This window comes from Pan paniscus, chromosome 4 (genome assembly GCF_029289425.2).
Source record: "Pan paniscus chromosome 4, NHGRI_mPanPan1-v2.0_pri, whole genome shotgun sequence".
Taxonomy (NCBI): Eukaryota; Metazoa; Chordata; class Mammalia; order Primates; family Hominidae; genus Pan; species Pan paniscus.
This window is the reverse complement of record NC_073253.2, coordinates 78,910,062-78,930,238: the sequence shown is the minus strand read 5'-3', so window position 1 is coordinate 78,930,238 and position 20,177 is coordinate 78,910,062. Positions and strand designations below refer to the sequence as shown.

The 20,177-nt window shown below is 41.7% G+C and overlaps 1 protein-coding gene across 20 annotated transcripts in view; it reads right to left on the bottom strand.

Moving 5' to 3' along the window:
* Positions 1–12,354: 12,354 nt before the first annotated feature.
* Positions 12,355–20,177, bottom strand: part of DROSHA (drosha ribonuclease III) — a 131,221-nt gene continuing 123,398 nt past the window's right edge. For all 20 annotated transcript variants that reach the window (XM_034960227.3, XM_055112470.2, XM_055112474.2 and 17 more), the window contains 3 exons: positions 18,048–18,140; positions 16,875–16,921; positions 12,355–12,765 (listed from right to left, as the gene is read on the bottom strand). In XM_034960227.3, the coding sequence (XP_034816118.1) occupies positions 12,635–12,765; positions 16,875–16,921; positions 18,048–18,140 (271 nt within the window). In that variant the 3' untranslated portion in view covers positions 12,355–12,634. The remainder of the gene's footprint in view (positions 12,766–16,874; positions 16,922–18,047; positions 18,141–20,177) is intronic.

Genomic DNA, 20,177 nt, shown 5'->3' with positions numbered 1-20,177 from the left:
ACCTGGGCCCCTTTTAGCCACCAGTGGAGCTGGAGCAAATGGGCTGGGGAAAGCAGTGTCCCAAAGCTGTGCAGGGCAGTAGGGCCCTGGGCCTGGCACATGAAACCATTTTTCCCTCCTAGACTTCTGGGCTGTGATGGGAGAGGCTGCCAGGAAGTTCTCTGAAATGCCTTTGAGGCCTTTTCCCCATTGTCTTGCCTATTAGCACTTGGCTCTTTTTTACTTATGCAAATTTCTGCAGCCTGCCTGAATCACTCCCCTGATAATGGGCTTTTCGTTTCTACCACATAGTCAGGCTGTCACATTTTCCAAACTTTTACACTCTGCTTCCCTTTTAAGTGTAAGTTCCAACTTCAGGTCATTTCTTTACTCATGTATATAAGCATAACCCATCAGAAGTAGCCAGGCCACATTTTGAATGCTTTGCTGCTTAGAAATTTCTTCCTGGCTGGGTGTGGTGGCTCACGCCTGTAATCCCAGCACTTTGGGAGGCCAACGTAGGCAGATCATCTGAGGTCAGGAGTTCGAGACCAGCCTGGCCAACATGGTGAAACCCCATCTCTGCTAAAAGTACAAAAATTACCTGGGCATGGTGGTGGGCACCTATAATCCCAGCTACTCATGAGGCTGAGGCGGGAGAAGCTTGAACCCAGGAGGCGGAGGTTGCAGTGAGCTGAGATCACACCACTGCACTCCAGCCTGGGTGACAAGAGCGAGACTCCATCTAAAAAAGAAAGAAAGAAAGAAAGGGGGGGGGGAGGGAGGGAGGGAAAGAAGGAAAGAAAGAAAGAAAGATAGAAAGAAAGAAAGAAAGAAAGAGAAAGAAAGAAAGGAAAGAAAGAAAGAGGGAAAGAAGGAGGAAAGAAAGAGGGAAAGAAGGAGGAAAGAAAGAAAAAGAAAGAAAGAAAGAAAGAAAAAGAGGAAGGGACAGAGGGAGGGAAAGAGAGAGAAAGAAAGAAAGAAAGAAAGAAAGAAAGAAAGAAAGAAAGAAAGAAAGAGAAAGAAAGAAAGAAATTTCTTCCACCAGATACCCTAAATCATCACTCTCAAGTTCAAAGTTCCACAGGTCCCTAGGGTAGGGGCACAATGCAGCAAAATTCTTTCCTAGGGCATAACAAAAGTGACCTTTGCTCTGGTTCCCAATAAGTTCCTGATTTTCATCTGAGACCTCCTCAGCCTGGCCTTCACTGTCCCATATCACTATCAGCATTTAGGTCACAACCATTCAACTAGTCTCTAGGAAGTTCCAAACTTTCCCTCATCTTCCTATCTTTTCCTGAACTCTCCAAACTCTTCCAACCTCTGCCTGTTACCTAGTTCCGTAGTCGCTTCCACATTTTCAGGTGTTTTTACAGCAATACCCCACATCTGGTACCAATTTTATTAGGGTGTTCTTGCACTACTATAAAGAAATACCTGAGACTGAGTAATTTATTTTTAAAAAAAGAGGTTTAATTGACTCACAGTTCCATGGGCTGTACAGGAAGCATGATGCTGGCATCTGCTTGGCTTCCGGGAAGGCCTCAGGAAAACTTACAATCACGGTGGAAGGCAAAGGGGAAGTGAGGCGTCTCGCATGGTGATGTCCAACTTGACACCAACACAGTTCAGCACAGAACTGAAAAAATATTTAAATAGTGTTGTTAAGTACCTGCCTCAAATGGTGGTATCAGTTGAGGTAACACTAGCTGCTAGAACAGAGAAATCCCCAGACTGAAGTGGCTTAACATATAGGTACTTGTTTCTCACTTACATTGTCTAAGCAGGATCCCCCTATCAACAGAGGGGAAAGGGTGGGGTGGGGTATGAGTGAGAGACTGCTCCATGCAGCCATTTGTGTGCTCACTGATGGTGGCTGTAAAGGTCACCCTCCCTGGGTATCGAGATCTAGCCAGCAAATCACGATAAGAGGAGGAAGAAATAGCAAACCTGCTTCCTAACACCGCAGCCTTAGTTCTTCACATTCCTTAGGTGAGAGCTAGCCATGCAGCCTCAATGAAATGCAAAGATACTGAAATGTGGCCTCCAGTTGGGCAGTCATGTTCTGACAATAATTCTACAAGAGGAAGAGAAATCTTTGCGGATCAAGTAACCATCTCGTTTATGTTTTTTTGGTTTTTGTTTTTTTTGAGACAGAGTTTCGCTCTTGTTGCTCAGGCTGGAGTGCAATGGCGCTATCTTGGCTCACTGCAATCTTCGCCTCCCCAGTTCAAGCGAACTCCTGCCTCAGCCTCCCAAGTAGCTGGGATTACAGGGATGCGCCACCATGCCTAATTTTGTATTTTTAGTAGAGATGGGGTTTCTCCATGTTGGTCAGGCTGGTCTTGAACTCCCAACCTCAGGTGATCCGCCCACCTCGGCCTCCCAAAGTGCTGGCATTACAGGCATGAGCCACTGCACTCAGCCTAGGTTGTTCTCTTAAATGTTCTGATATTTATAAGTAATATGATAATCCCTAATATGCTTATCTTTATTTCACCTTTCATGAGATAATAAGTAATAAGTCTGGTGAAAAATTTTTGGGCTGGTACCTATAAGGAATATTTCTGCAAGGCTTCTGTAAATATGTCTTTACTCCCAGTTCAGAACAATTACCTGGGAAATTCACAAGGGGTCTTCATTTTGTACAAGGTAGTTGTAGAGAAATTTCACAAAAACTTCACAAACTTATGAAAGAAGATGGAAATAATTCTTTAAAAGCCTGCTGGTTTAAGAAAATCTCATCTAGTGATGAAATAATTCAAAGGAGAGTTGAGTTCCTTTGCCATTATAAATTTATCGAATGTATTAAACCTAGTTTCAAAGCAATACATCATTGAAATGGTTTTCTGTCTTCAGCCTGGAAAAACAATGCCCTCCCTTGTAGAAGTACATATGCCACTGATTTTTCTGTGTCTGTTTCTAATCTGTACTTCAGCCCAAGCATTTTTGTTGGGCTACAAAACCATATATGTAACTGCTTATTAAACATCTCCACAGAGGCATTCTACAGTCCCCTCAAGTTCAACAGAGACAACTAAACACCTACTTTCTAATCCTGCTTCTTTGAGACGGAGTTTCGCTCTTGTTGCCCAGGCTGGAGTGCAATGGCGCAATCTCAGCTCACTGCAACTTCCGCCTCCCGTGTTCAAGCAATTCTCCTGCCTCAGCCTCCCGAGTAGCTGGATTACAGGCATGCCCCACCATGCCCGGCTAATTTTATATTTTTAGTAGAGACGGAGTTTCACCATGTTAGCCAGGCTGGTCTCAAACTCGTGACCTCTGGTAATCCACCTGCCTTGGCCTCCCAAAGTGCTGGGATTACAGGCATGTAATTGCAGCGCCAGGCCTAATCCTGCTTTTCTAAAAATAGTTTGCATCTTGATTGCGCAAAAACTGGCCTGGTGCTCTCTCGCTTCCTTTCTCCTACCCTAGTGGTTCTTGACCAGGGGTGATTTTGCCCCCAGGGGATATTTGGCAATATAGAAAGACATTTTCAGTTGTCACAACTAGGGGAAGGGGTGTTACTAGCACCTTGTGGGCAGACACCAGGGATTCAGCTAAACCCCTTACAATGCACAAGAGAGTCCCCTGCCCCAACAAAGAATTATTGGGCCCCAAATATCAACAGTATTAAAATTGAGATACCTTGCCATACCCCATGACCGGTAGATTTTTCTCTCTTACATGTCTCAAATCTGTTCCATTCCAGCATCCATATTCCCAATGCCTTGTTTCAGACCTTCATCACATCTTTCATGAAACATAATAATAGGTTTGCTACAATCTGAATGTTGGTATCCCTCCACACTCCAAATTCATGTCGGAAACCTAATCACCAATGTGGCATTAGGTGAGGCCTTTTGGTATGTGGTTAGGTCAAGAGGACAGAGCCCTTACAGAGAGTAATGCCCTTATAAAAGGCCCCGAGGGCGACCTTGCCTCTTCCACCAGGTGAGGACACTGCAAAAAGTGAGGCTTCACCAGACAACACATCTGCAGGGACTTTGATCTTGGACTTCTCAGCCTCCAGAACTGTGAGAAATACATTTCCCATTTATAAGTCACTGAGTTTATGGTGCTAGTATTCAGTTACAGCAGCATGAATGGACTAAGGCTCCTAACCCATTTTCTTGCTTCTCAATCCTGTTGCTTCCCTGGAAAGCAACATATCTTCCCCCACCTTGCAAACTCCCTCTCATCAAGCTTCAGTGAATTCCTCAAGTATTAACTCCTCTGTGAAGCCTTCCCTGCCTGGGCTACTTTCCCTTCTTTCCTTCCCCATTTAGAAGCCCTTTGTCTGCACACACACCATCATTTGTCTCCCCAGCCAGACCCTAAGTGACTTGTGAGAAGAAACCTACATATTCAGCCTCTGTGACCAATAGCACTTAACACTCAGCTGAGTGAATATTTGAACATCCTCTTGCTGACTCTTCTAATCAAACTGGAACATGTGAGAACATTGGGTTGGGTAGGAGGCGGGGCTGGAATCTGTGGTCATAGGGGCCTCCTGAGTCGGCCTATGTGGCTATGTGGCTAGCTAGTTACAGAATTTAGTGTCGGCCTCACTGTTGCTCTGTAGAACCCTGGGAGCTAAGCTGCGCTGATGTGTGTGGCAGGTTCCACTACAAGAGGTGCTCTAGTGTTTTATGGACTTGACTTCTCCAGGTTTCAAGAGCCATTAATATGGACAGAGAACTTGAAAAGGACCAAAGTGCTACAGAGAGTAAAAGTCAAGGTCCAACAAATTCCTGAAAAGCATGTCGGCTTTGACATTATTTTTATGCAATTCGAGAGTAGTAAAAGTGCTTATTTTTTAAAAAATTCAACTATTTCCCCTGCTTTTTTGCTTTTGCTCATAACATTTTCAAGGCCATCAGCATTCTTTTCCTTCCAGTCCTGCTGTCTGCTGCTCATATAACTTAAATAAAATGCTCAGAAAGAGCGCACCAAATAGGGTGGTAGATGTACTGAAACCAGTGTAGCTCAGAAATGAGCTCTCTTGGCCATGCGCGGTGGCTCATACCTGTAATCCCAGCACCGTGGGAGGCTGAGGAGGGTGGATCGCTTGAGGCCAGGAGTTCGATATTGGGGTGATCAGACCCAACACCAGGTTGTGGGGGCGACAAAGTCCAGCAGAGTCAAAGGATTGAGAAAAAGAGAGTTTAAAAGAGAAAGGTGGGACACCAGGGGGCCATCGCTATTGTGGAGGCTGTGAAGGCCCGGAGCTCTGGGAGCCCACGGTATTTATTGGTAATCCAACAAACAGGTGGTGAGAATGTGGTGGTCAAAAGGACACGTTGCATTAAGCACATGATTTACAGCTGTGATGGTTTAGCATTTATATGGAACATGTTCTGCTACTTGAGATAATGGAAATAGGAGCCTAGGAGCCTAGGAGGGCTAGAAGCAAGGAGCCAGCAAGTCTAGACACATTCCAGAGGACATTATGCAAGCCCTGCCTCAGTTTCCCTCCCAACACTTGGCTTTTTCCCAACATGCCCCCCTTCTCTTTTTTGTAAAAGAGAAGGTATCATTATTACTATCATTAGTAGCTATCATTATTACTAGCATAAGAGGTGGCCTCTTAATTGAGCAAGGCAATTGCAGGCTGTGCAGCCCTTAATTGCCGGTTGGTGATCCAGCTTCATTTTTCTTAGCCCTTATTCAAACTGGACTTGCTCTGGTTTGAGTGCTTCCCACATATCTCCCCTTTCCCTGTTACAAGAGGACCCTTAATCCTAGGGGTTGCAGAAGGATGAAGGTCCATCTTCTGTAACTTCTTCATGCTGAATAGGGGCGATGATATTCCTGCCTAACTATTAGGGTCTCTTGTATTCAGGGTAGAGAAGAGCTGAGTCAGAAAGCATTGGTCCGTTAAGCATCGTGACTCTGGTCGGTCTTTGTTCCATCTTCGCATTCAGATTCAACTGGCTCATGGCTCATACTGGGGATCCCGGTCCATGGTTGGGATTCATGGGTCCCTCCAGTCTCCTGTTCCATGGTCATACACATCTTGAGGGCATCCACAGGGTTCATTCATCTCCTGCAAAAACACAAGTATACCCTCACACACACCCCCACCCCCATTAGTAAATCTACTGAAACAGAAGCAAAAACTTTTGTGGCTATAGCCGGGAGGTCACTGATAATGAGAAACAGGCCCCTTCTAACAGAAGTCACAGGGAAAGCAAATTGAGGCTTAAAAGCAATCCTTAAACCTTCAATTTGCACCGTACAGGTGGGTCCTAGATGCGGTGGCTCAATAGATCTTCAGATGTTTGGTGGGCACGCACATAGACACCTGATCATCACCTGGAGAGACACAAGCAAATCTTCCCCGTAAAATTATCTTTAGGCAGGGATTGGAGGAAGTAGACTCAGAGGTAAGGAGAATTTTGGGGCCTAACGGCTTCCTGATGTTTGATAGGTGTTCCCTCGGAAGTTAGGAATTCCCTTTCTCTCCATATTGCTGCGTGGGCATGGAGGACTAGGTAAGCATACTTAGGGTCTGTATATATATTTACCCTTTTTCCTTCTCCCAATTCTAGTGTATAATGGCCCCTGCTTTTGTTAGGATGTCTCTCCCTAACAAAGGAGTGGGGCTTTCAGGCATAGTTAGAAAGGCATGTGAAAAGAGTAAACTTCCCCAGTCACAACTTAGTGGCTGGGAGAAGTATCCAGTGACTGGCTGTCCTAGGACCCGTCGGATAGTGACAGATCTGGAGGACAGTTTTCCGGGACAGAAGAGTAAGACTGAGAAGGCTGCGCCAGTGTCCAGCAGATGGTTAACCTCCTGGCCCTCAATGGTCAAGCATACCCGGGGCTCTGTGAGGGTGATGGCACGGGCTGGCGCTTGCCCCGGGCACCCTCAGTCCTGCTGCTGGATCATCTGGTTAGTGGCTTCTGACTCAGAGGAACTTCGTCCCCTGGGGCAGTGGGCCTTCCAGTGATTCCCTTGACATAAGGGGTATGGAGGAGGGGGTGGCTTGTTTCTATTCGGACAATCTTTTTTTAAAGTGTCGTTGTAGACCGCACTGGAAGCAAGCCCTATTAGGTATTCAGTTTGCCCAGCCTTTCCCTTTTCCAGAGCCTCCAAAGTCTGCTTGCCTGAGGGCCATGACTAAAGAGGTGGCTTTTTTTTTTTTAATCCTGTTTGTCCCGTTCCACCTGCTCCTCCTGATCTCTATTATAAAAAACCTAGGTTGCCAAGTTCAGTAGGGTTTCTAAGTTTTACTCTGGGCCTAAGGCGGACTTTTGAAGTTTTTTCTAATGTCTGCAGCTGACTGAGTGATAAACTTATCCTTTAAGATTAGTTGGCCTTCAAATAGATTCAGGTGACAGAGAGGTATGCTTTCTCAATGCCTCCCTTAGTCTCTCCAGAAAGGCAGTAGGATTTTCTTCCTTTCCCTGTGTTATAGCGGACATCATTGAATAATTTATAGTCTTCCTAGTTTTCCTTAGTCCTTCTAGCATGCAAGTTAGCAAATGTCTGCGGCACCAATCTCCATGTTCTGATTCTACGTCTCAGTGAGGGTCTACACTGGGAACTGCCTGCTGGCCTGTGGGGAATTGTTCTCTTTCTTCTGTTGTCATCCTATCATTGACCTGACTGAGATACCAGAGATCGCCAAACTCTCGGGCTGCAGTTATGGTAGCACTTCTCTCATTTGGGGTTAGTGTCTGATTTAGCAGTAACATTATATCTCCATGTCAGATCAAATGATTGTCCTAACCCTTGTAAAACATCAATATAACCATCAGGGTTATCTGAGAATTTACCTAGGTCTATTTTAATTTGCTTCAGGTCTGAGAGGGAAAAAGGTACATGCACTCTGACTGGGCCGAATTCTCCAGAATACATCTTAGGGGCATTTTTGCCTTGGTGGGGACGTTTCCCATCTGAAAAAAAGAACACAGGGACGCCAGCACCCCTAGTCATTTTCCGATGAGCATTAGTCCTAATGCATCCTCTATGGTCCTAATGCTTTTTCCTTTCCAGGGTGTATAACCACCCATGGGCCTCTGCTTATTGGATTAGTTACGCTCACCACTGTAGCAGTCCTGCACCTGTTTTCCCACCTTTCTTGACCACAAAGAAAGGGGTCCAGGCTGCTGGATTCTAGTGGTCCTTTACCAGCGTGCCCAACATTGCCTTTGCACTCAGAGGTGAGTTCTACAGCTGGGCTGGGTTCCTGAGTATTTCATAACAACCCGGCTGCCCCATCAAGATGGATTCCCATAAACAACAGTTCTTACGCAAATTCGTTTCAGAGGGTGTAAGTAACCTTTTGAGTCAGGATTGAGATAGTTTTTTGATTCTGTAAGTACTTTAAGGCTTGGCTGAGTGCAAACAGCTCGCATGTTTGAGCGGACCAATTATTAGGCAATTTTCCTAACTCTGCTTCTACAAGAGCTTCCCTATCAATTACTGAATACCCATTGTGGGTTTTTTGTTTTTTCAGTCACCCAGGAGGAACCATCTATCGTCCTGTCCTGAAGGGAGTTCCTCCTAGGTCTGGTCGGACCTTGGTATGGTAATTAAGATTTAAATCCCTCGGTAGGAAACCTGCTGGGTTAAGGGAATTTTCAGTGGTTAATGTTAAATCAGCTTTTTCTAACAGAATAGCCCCAAATTACTCAAAAATTTAAGATTTTTGAGTAAGCTACCTTTTTGCATATATATATATATATATATATTTATTTATTTAGTATAGCTCTGAACTGGTGAGGTGTGCTCACAATGAGGTTTCCTCTAAAGGTTATTTTTCTATCTTCTTCTGCTAGCCAAGCAGTTGCCGCTACCAATGGAATGCATTTGGGCCATCCGCAGGTTACTGGGTTAAGGATTTTTGATAGGAAGGCTACGGGTTGTCAGTGGTCTCAGTGCTTTTGGGCTATGCTCTTGTTTACACTGACAACAAGGTAGTATTGGAGTGTTATAGGGTCACGGAGAAGACCTTCAATTATACGTTTTAAATTTACCCTGGCTTTTAAAGGAATAGGGTACACTTTTTTCTTTAACTACTTGTATATGTCTTTCTCCTTTGTAGATGGATTTTAGAAACACAGCAGAGGGACGTTTGCTGTCCTCCCTTGCTGGATTATAGTTATGGAAAATTACCATGCTTTCAGGGTCTCCCTCGGCTCTAGCCTTTTGAATAGAATTTTGTATAGCACCACCAATTCCTCCAGGTTTTAGTGCTGCAACTACAGGCGCAGTAAGTTTTGTAGCTAATTCATCTTCTCGCCCATTAAGGGGAGAGAGAGGAGGTGGCCTTCACTTAATTCAGCAGGTGGAGCCGACGGGCTAGTAAAACATACTTTTTCCAGTTTCCCTTTAATTTCCTGTTCCTCACATTCAGAATCTGTAGTTTTTTACACTCGTCCTCTTCCTTATCTGAATCTGCCTCATCTGTTTGAAATGGCTCAAGAGCTGCTTTTATTGGCGCCCACATTGACCAAACTGAGACTGGAATTTTTGCTCCATCTTTATACGTTTTTTTAAATCTCTGCCAATTCTCTTCCATTCCTCCAACTGCATAGTCCCTTGTTCCGGGAACCACAGGCAAAACCGCTTTACTGCACTAAGGAGTGAGTGATAAATTCTGAGTACTATCTTTCACTCCCCCTCTTCGTAATAAATGCCTTAAGAAATTTAAATAAGCAGAATGTCTGCTTTCACTTTGTCCCATTGTTACCCTGGTTCTTCTGAGTTCTCAGCTTTCCTGCCGAGCTTCTTTTAGACGTTCTCTACTTTCACACGTTCTGGCATTCGTTCCTTCACCCGCGGTCTTTGTCGCCCCACGTTGAGCAGCCAGGAATATTGGGGTGATCAGACCCAACACCAGGTTGTGGGGGCGATGAAGTTCGGCAGAGTCAAAGGATTGAGAAAAAGTTTGAGAGAGAAAGGTGGGATAGCAGAGAGGCCATCGCTATTGTGGAGGCTGCGAAGGCCCTGAGCTTTGGGAGCCCACGGTATTTATTGGTAATCAAACAAAGAAACAGGTGGTGAGAATGTGGCGGTCAAAAGGACACGTTGCATTAAGCATATGATTTACAGCTGTGATGGTTTAGCATTTATATAGAATATGTTCTGCTACTTGAAATAATGGGAATAGGAGCCTAGGAGGACTAGAAGCAAGGAGCCAGCAAGTCTAGACACATTCCAGAGGACATTATGCAAGCCCTGCCTCAGTTTCCCTCCCAACAATCAGCTTTTTTCCAACAGTTTGAGACCAGCCTGGCCAACATGGTGAAACCCCATCCCCACTAAAAATACAAAAATTAGCCAGGCGTGGTGGTGCACACCTATAATCCCAGCTACTTGGGAGGCTGAGGCAGAAGAATCGCTTGAACCCAGGAGGTGAACACTGCAGTGAGCTGAGATCACGCCACTGCACTCCAGACTGGGTGACAAACCAAGACTCCGTCTCAAAAAAAAAAAAAAAAAAAAAAAGAAATAAGCTCTCTTCTCCCTCCTCACTTGTCTCCTGGCATCACTGGTGGGGAGGAAGGGCATCAGGACAAGTTTTTTTTTTAAAGGCACCACCTTACATTTTTATGATTAGCAAATGAAGACATCCTGGAGAAGTATCTCTCTCCAATGTGTGTGTGTGTGTGTGTGTGTGTGTGTGTATACACACCCTCAAAAAGGTATGTGGCAGCACTATGACAATAAATTGCTTACAACCTACACATCTTTGATGAGATTGGTTAATATATATATATACCATTGGCATATAAGATGTGCATTACTATGTAGCCATCAACAACTATATTATGTAAATGTGAATTTGTCGCTCAAAGATATTCATATTTTAAAAAGTTAGAAAGGCTATGGAAACCATATATATGGTATCCTGTTGTTAAAACACATGAATGCATGTGTGTATTTAAGTACAAAGACAGTCCAACAGGACATAAAAATTATCTGGGTGATGGAATCATGAGTGATTTATTTATCTTTCTGCTTATGCTTTCTACTTTTTCCATAATAGTTTCTAAGCAACATTTGTTTCTTTCTCCTGCTAATAAAAGTAATGTGTTTTTCAATTTTTATTTTAATTTTTATTTTTTTGAGACTGAGTCTTGCTCTATCACCCAGGCTGGAGTGCAGTGCCGCAATCTTGGCTCACTGCAACCTCTGCCTCCCGGGTTCAAGCAATTCTCATGCCTCAGCCCCCAGAGTAGCTGGGATTACAGGCGCCCGCCACCATGCCTGGGTAATTTTTGTACTTTTAGTAGAGATGGGGTTCCACCATGCTGGCCAGGCTGGTCTCGAACTCCTGACCTAAAGTGATCTGCCTGCCTCAGCCTCCCAAAGGGCTGGGATTACAGGCATGAGCCACCGTGCCTGGCCCATTTTTCAAATTTTTGATAATACATATGTAATATTTAATAGTTATTTATATAAGAAACACTCCCAGATACCTGAAGCGTTCACTTCCTCTCCTCTTTCCCATCTTAAATAATACCCTTTTAGGGAGAACTCCTCAAACACCTCATTGAAAACTGCACCCACAAGTTCCTGCTTTATTTCTTGCCATTGGGCTCTTGGTCTGTTGTGGGTATACCTGCATTAGCACCCAAGCTCCTCAAGGACCAGGGGTTTTGTTTGTTCTGTTCACTGCTATAGCCCCAAAGGCTAGAACAGTGTCTGATACATAGGAAGCACTCACTATATATTTGCTGAAATGATGAATGAAACAGATTTGTTTTACAAAGAAGTTTTGCCTTTATTAATAAGAAACCAGTGATGTTTAGTTTGGAATAACTTTTTTTAAAATGTTATGTCTTTTAATGTCATGTTAGCCTTTTACTGCAGGGCCCACTTAGAGAGGTTGATAAAAGCTATAAACCCTCCTCCTTCCTGCTCCCCATGCCCTCTCAAATCTCAAACACACACAGAAAATTGAATATAGTATTGGGAGGTTTTTGACTTCCTTGAAGTCTGTTCATTAACTTCTTAAAGGTTCCACTAACCCCAGGGTGAGAGCACTTGGTTTAAAGTGTGGCCTGGCTTAGAATCATGATTTCTCTCCTATTCTAATGATTCAAAGAATCTGTGTGACTTGAATATCAGTCTTTCCCCCTCTCCCATTAGCCAATTAATTGTTAAACGGATTCCTTCTACAAAACACTCACTGCTTAGAGAGAGGTAAGTTCAATATTTGCAGCTGATAACTTGATGAACAGCCACCAGATGAAAGCTGAACAATCTACTTAAAAATCCAGAGATTTGAAAAAGGATAGATGTTTACTAGAGCACAGTCAAAATGTCTAGTAAAGTCAATTTTTTACTTGTCAATTGAAAGTCTAGGGTCACAATCTGGGACACAGATGGAAAAACAGGATCTATTCCACATAGAATATGCTTCTTGAATTTTATTATTTAAAGAGCAAAATAAAAGGAAGTAATGCACATTCACCAAAGTCAAGTTTTCCATTAAATAGAAGAAAAATCTAATACTTTGTAATAAAGACCATCCAGCTAAAAACAGATCATTAAAACAACAATAGCGATTTGACTCTGTATTTTATTTCAATGAGCACACTTCATTCATTGTCTGCAGGAAAACTAGGCTAGGTCTCAATAGACAACAGTCACAGTTACTGAGCAAGTAAATACTCCACACTTGCATGCCCTCCTTTATTTCTTGATGTCTTCAGTCTCATCTGGCTCTCTCTCTTGATGCTCTCTTTCCCACCTCATTTCTTTTAACTCTTGTCTGTACTTCCGTTCGATGAACCGCTTCTGATGGGCCATCTGGGGAAAATTATCTGACACAAGGAAATATATTTTATATTTAATAAAATTATATTTAATAATCTAGTGCAAAGAATAATGCAACTAAACATATACACATACAAATATACATGCATATGAAATGTGTATAATTGTATTTTATAAGGCACAAGATAGAAAACTGTTTTCTTCCCTTATTCTTTCATCACTCAAAAACATATTGGAAGTCTGGATGAGTGCCCCTGATTGTAAATTTCAGTATCTGATGTGAACTTGGGTATAGCAGGCACCGAACATACAGAAATGGCAAAACACAGACGTGTGGCTTGGGAATGTTACCAAGCAGGTGCTTTAGCATCACTCTCTTAGCAACAGGTGACTTTCTGGGAGAGATGAAAGGATACAGTAAAATGGAGTCACAGTTTTTGAAAAGCTCAAACTAAAAACTTCAAACAAATGATATTATCACACCATTATTTACCAAGAATTAAAGATTCAGAAAAGAGCAAAGAAAGATCAGGTGGACAAAAAGGGGCCACGTTCCAAGTCATTATGTCTGATAATTAATTTTTAGGTTTATGATGACAGGCCCAAAGCTGTATTTGCAAAAGTAACTCAAGTAGAAAACTTATTGGGTTAAAGTGGACACATAACCTCATGTTTCAAACACATGAAGAATCCAAGATGTGGGCGAGCATGGCATGCTTGGGGGCAAGTTCATTTATTTGCTTTAAGAACAATGTGTAGTGAAGTGGATCTACATATACAGCAGGCCCCTCATCAGTGATCTCGCTCTCCATGGTTTCATTTACACATGATCAACCATGGGCCAAAAATAGGCGAGTAATGTACAATAACATATTCTGAAAGAGAGAGAGAAGGCACAGCATACAATCAAGAGTACATTCACACAACCTTCATTACAGTATATTATTGTTCAATTTTATTTAATTATTGTTAATCTTTTTCTGTGCCTGATTTGTAAATTAAATTTCCTCATTCAATTAAATTTTGCATGTGTAGGGAAAAATATAGTCTATATAATGTTCAGTTTTATCTGCAGCTTTAGGCATCCACTGGGGTCAGGTACCCCCATGGATAAGGGGAGATGACCGTATAATAGATCCTAAATTCTTTTTTCCCTCTTAATTATATAGTATACCATCCTTACACCAGGTTGAAGAAGGGACAGGGTGGTAGGAAAAGCATCTGAAAGACAGGTGGGGAATCAGCAAAGACCTGGTATGTCTGGGGGTCAGAGATTGATTTTATTTATTTATTATTTATTTATTTAGAGATAGAATCTCACTGGAGCGCAGTCTCTCAGCTCACTGCAGCCTCCACCTCCCAGGTTCAAGCAATTCTCTGCCTCTGCCTCCCAAGTAGCTGGGATTACAGGCGTGTGCCACCACAACCGGCTAATTTTTGTATTTTTAGTCGAGATGGGGTTTCGCCATGTTGGCCAGGCTGGTCTCAAACTCCTGGCCTCCTGCCTCGGCCTCCCAAAGTGCTAGGATCAAAGGCATGAGCCACCGTGCCCGGCCCAGAGATTGATTTTAAACAAAAAAAGAACATGACATCTGTATTTTGGAAATAAAACAGTAATAAAATCCTATTCCTGAACTGATCAAATTGATTCCTTATGTAGGTTTCAAATATAACTACTTTTTTCAAAAATAAACAAATCCCACTAAGCTGTAAAGCAAGTTTCTACAAAATGAACTCTATTTCTGGAATAAACTCTATTGTAAAATCAAATTTGCATTTGAAAAACAAAATTCACATTTAACTATTGATAAAACTTTAAAAATATATCCTTATAGCCCTTTTCCTATGAAGTTGTACTACATATATATGCAATGTAAATGTGTATATACATACATATATACATATATATACACACACACACATACACCTAGACACTTGAACATTTAAAATCATTACTCATTGGGAAAGTACAATATAGGTACGTATTCATGGGTATACTTTTTTTCACTTATTCTAGTATAAGCATTTTCCCATATCGTTAGTTTTTAAAACCATTACTGTAATGCATACAACATTTGGGTATAGCAAGGGTTGGTAAACTACTATCCACAGGCCAAATACAGCTATCTATCTGTTTTTATAAATTTTTATTGGCAGACAGACACACCCATTAAATAGACACATCCATTAGTTTGCACACTATCCAGGCCAGTGGGCTGCAATGGCAGAGTTGGAGAATTGCGACAGAGATTATATGGTCTGGGAAGTCTAAAATGCCTACTATCCGGCCCTTTACAGAAAATGTTTCCTAACCCCTGGGATATACCACAATTTATTAAACATTTTCCTACTCTAAAACACATAGTTTTTTTTTATCTGCTACTATAAATCAAGTTGTCATGATTCTCATGGTATAAACTTTTTTTGGCGGGGAGGGGAAGAGACAGGCTGGAGTGCAGTGGCATGACCATAGCTCACTGCAGCCTCGAACCCCTGGGCTCAAGTGATCCTCTGGCCTCAGCCTTCCAAGTAGCTAGCACTATAAGTGCATGCCACCAAGCCTGGCTAATTTTTTTTTTTTTAATTTTTTGTCTTCCACCTTGGCCTACCAAGGGTATGAACTTCTTTAAGGAACTGCTACATACTGCCAAATTGCTTTCCAGTAGTTTAAACAACTCACTCCTACCAGTATGGATATGCAGGCCTGTCTCAGAATAGGTGATCTCTCCAGTACTGTTTTATAGTTGAAAACAAACAAAAAATGGAATCTCACTTTTATTTCACTCTGATTGCAAATTTATATGTACAATGGATGAAGTTCCTAATAGCCAGCTTAAAACTCTCAGTGAAGAATCCATGGATGCTGGACCCTGGCAGCATCAGCGTCTGCTCCCACTAAACTCCCTGCCCCTGAACAGGAAACTGCTGATTTCCACTTGGCTGTTGGCCTGCTTGCCTTTCCTGGAATCTCTCCCATGCCTGAGGATTCTGGGCCTCTTCACTTTTAGCTTCCCGCATTTTGCTGTCTCCTACCTCATTTAGCAGGGTACTTGAAGCATAATAGAATTGCACTGTCATGTTGCGCCCACAGGTTCTGCTGTGCAGCACAACAGACCTCAGAAGAAAAATCCCTTGCACTTAAGCCTTCAGTTTACAAAAGACTATGCAGTTTCCTACAAGGTCAATCATGTAATTGAAGTTTCTTCAACCCACGCATCCCACTCCTGGGAACCTATTCCACAGAACTAAAAAGCACCAATATATAACATTTATTGGTGATAATGATTTTAAAAAAAAATGTCCACCAATAATAAAAAGGCTGAATAAAATATTGCACACCTATAGCAGGAAATATTATGCAGCCACTAAGAATGAATTGGAGCTGTTTTCTATAATCTGCAGGGCTGCTCATGATACATTATTGAGCAAAAAAAGGTACAGAGAAGTATGTAATAACAGCCCATTTAATAAAACAATGGCCAAAACAAAAAACAGAAAACCTTCACACGTATACTTTTCTGTTACAAGATTTTAGAGAATAGAGAAATGTATGAAAGAAAACACAGGCCGGGTGCAGTGGCTCATGCCTGTAATCCCAGCACTTTGGGAGGCCGAGGTGGGTGGATCATCTGAGGTTAGGAGTTCCAGACCAGCCTGGCCAATATGGTGAAACCCCATCTCTACTAAAAATACAAAAATTTAGCTGGGTGTGGTAGGAGGCACCTGTAATCCCAGCTACTGGGGAGGCTGAGGCAGGAGAATCACCTGACACCTGGACGGGGGAGGCAGAGGTTGCAGTGAGCCAAGATCGTGCCACTGCACTCCAGCCTGGGCAACAACAGCGAAACTCCATCTCAAAAAAAAAAAAAAGAAAGAAAACACAGCAGGCAGTTCACACAGGTCACCCGCGCTGAGATTAGGACTCTAAGCAAAAAAGGAAACTGCAAATCAAAAAGCACTCAGGAATACTTTTATTTTTAAATATAAGCCCATTTTAGAATGTCTCACATTCTACTATATTCTCTGTGTAAAGAATAATTCTGAAGAAAACAAGATCACATTTTATCAATACTTACCATTTTTCTCCTTCCTCATTTCCTTTCCATAAAACACTCATTACATTATGAACATAATTATAGAAAAAAAATAGGCTTACATTTTTCAAGCGCATCCATTGCTGCTCCCATTTCCGCTTGCTGAATACTATTAAATAAAATAAAAGTAAGACATTCTTTAATTTCAAGATTCTTTTTTTTTTTTTTCAAAAAATGCAAGGTATGGCTACAAATCTTTCAGGCTGATTTTCACGTTCAGTGCATAAAATCTCCTCTGATTACTTACACTGTCACACACTGAATTGCACAGATAGGAATATACACAAGAGCATGCAGAAATGTCATTGATTTGCACAAAGCCTCCTTAAGTTATTCACTCCACACTTTAATACTGCAATAAAATGCCTTCCATTTATGTTAGGTCTGAAGTATTTCATACTTAAGTTTGAATACCCTCACTGTAAAGTTTAAAGAGGAAAAGAATAAAAAATATATACAGACAGGTTTCAAATCATTTCTCAGTTTAAGATACAGACTGGAGAGTTCAAAGAAAGGTGATAATATACATAATTCTTTTCACCTAAAGATGCTAGCGTTTCCATACAGCTCAGGTGAGTAGTAGTAAATCAAATGTCTAACAGAGCTGGACACAGTGAACTCATACCTAAAATCCCAGCACTTTGGGAGGCTGAGGGGGGGTTGGGACCACTTGAGGTCAGAAGTTTGAGACCAGCTTGGCCAACATGGTAAAACCCCGTCTCTATTAAAAACACAAAAATTAGCAGGCATGGTGGCACGTGCCTGTAATCCTAGCTTCTCGAGTAGCCAAGGCACAATTAGAGGTTGCAGTGAATGGAGATCATGCCACTGTACCCCAGACTAGGTGACAAAGTGAGACTCTATCTCCAAAAAAAAAAAAAAAAGTCTAATGGTCGTGTCGTGCGACATGACACATCTTACACGCACAGCTTGCATCAAAGTGTGCTCTGGGTAACTAAAACTAGGCAGACCTTCTTACCAGGTAATATGGTTTTCTCAAGATAGCTAAAGCCCCCTTACACAATGGTATTCCCATGGTCCAGGGCTGATTCAGGGCTTGGCTTTGAGACAATTCATGTGGGGACATTAATCCCTGGAATTCACTTTGCTACTACTCTTGAACATTTTATTCTCTGAGTTAAAAAAGACAGATGACTCAGTTTGGAGATAGCAGCTAGGGAATTAGACACACAGGATGTTCATTCAAAGCAATTCCAGGTATTCCCTTCTCATACCTTGGTCCTTTCCCACAGCCTATTCTTTCTCCCTTGAAATAAACAGCCACAGTGTAGGTTCGGGCATGGGATGGGCCCACTGTCTGCAGAGTCCTGAAAGGGAAAGGAAAGAACATTTATTATGGTAAAGTGTTATTTGTCATGGTTACTATGTAACTATGAGGAAAACCATGTACTTACTGCCTAGACAGAGTTAAGTAAAATAACAGGAAATGTGAAAATGGCAGAAAGGTAAAAAGAGTTAAGTTTTTGATTTGCTAATCCGACAAATATCGAGAGCATTTGAAATAGAAATTTTTAAAAATTCTGCATTGCATTTTAATATTTCTTCCCAAAGTAATATAAATAACATCAAAAGGCTAACAGTGAAGTGTAAAATATTTTCAAAGAATTTCTAAGTGTGCATATTCACAAACTTTTATCATGAAAAGTTAAGAGCTCCTGTCTATTGGTTTTCAGTGCTAATCACAGCCTAAAACAATAAATATTGGGGTAATACACTTCAAGCCACATCTGAATGCTTTCACATCCTTTATGGATTCTTTCTAATGTCTGTATCTTATCTAAAAGATCAGAAAATGTATTTTATTTCTGAAACATCTGAGATCACTTCAAAGGTACGCTATAATGCCAAGTACACAACACAATCGCCAAAAAAACAAAGCTCCAGGTACTTGGGATTTTAATGACATGGTGCGGATTTCAAATGCAGTAAAACTGATAACTTCATGGAAAAGGGAAATTAAAAGTAGCCAACAAAGATAATGGAATGAACATAGTAATCTTAAAAAAAACCATGTAAAACAACCCCATGATCTTGATAAAATGAGCAAACTCATCTTGTACTTTCATTTGGGGGATTTATGAGAAGGGAGCATAGCAATTTCCTTTGTGTTCGTACGCTCCATGGGATGAATGTGCACGAGTGACTTCTTGAAGGTAGTACTTATTACAGTAATCATGCCTGTGCTATGGAAAGTTTAGCATCCTCATTTTATTTATTGAACCTCAATTATCACTCTGATGAGGAAATGCTATGAGCCTTTCATAGAATACAGTTTGGATATTCATTATGCTTATTAGGCACATAATAAAGTGCTATTTCTAAATATTTGGGGCTTTTTTCCCCCAATAAATAAAGGAAATATTGTTTAGCAGTGACAGCTTCTTGGTGTAATTTATACTAGCTTGCTGTGGGGTGACTCAACCTCTTCTTCTGGCTTTAGTTTCTCTTTAGCAAAAAGGCCTATAAAGTGTTGTGACTGTTAAATAAAAACACGCGAAAGGATTGAAAATTCCCAACTGCCAGTCTAATGTTTTTCCTTGTGTATTTTGAAATTTGAGAAAGTCCAAAGGGGAGCTTTTACTCCATACAGAACACACACACAGATGCGTGTGCTTGCAACCGTGTATGCATCCACATGGGGTGAAACAGTTTTGAAATAATCTTTAAACATCCTTAAAATCATGTATCCAGACAATACCTTGAGATGCAACCCACCTATTTCAATAATCCTTTCATTTTGTAATTCCACTTTGAAAGCATCTTCTTAATCAACCTATGTGTGTCTCAAGATAATTACTCTACTTCAGAGCTGAACCTCCTGTTTTCATCAAAACGGGTATTAAGTGGTGTAGTGACCCATTACTCACCTACATTCCTTTTTAATGACTTTTGGCTACCACTCAAAGGATAAAGATATTCAAAGTACATGATGGCTTTTGACACACATTCTGAGAAGAAAAGTTCCAAGTTGAAGCCAATAGGGGTTCGGGGAAAGTGCAGAGAGGTACCCAAATATTGCTACAAATAATCATACATGATCTTCTCATCTGGGGGCACAGCCCAGCAGAAGTTACAAGCAAGAAGACAAATATAAAAATGTATATAAAAACCACTGAATCCAAATTTTCTTTTTAATCTCATAATCTTAGTTTGTCTCCCTCCCAGGCAGTAGTTCACAGAGATTTTTAGAAATGGGAGAGAACATTGAGATAATGGAGTGGGACCCACTTATTACAGCTAAGAGTGAGAGCCCCAGTGAGTTTCCCTGTGGGGCCCAAAGTCACACTAGCAGCCAAGAATTCTCAATCCTGGGCTCCTGTCATGATCACCCCACAATGACTCAT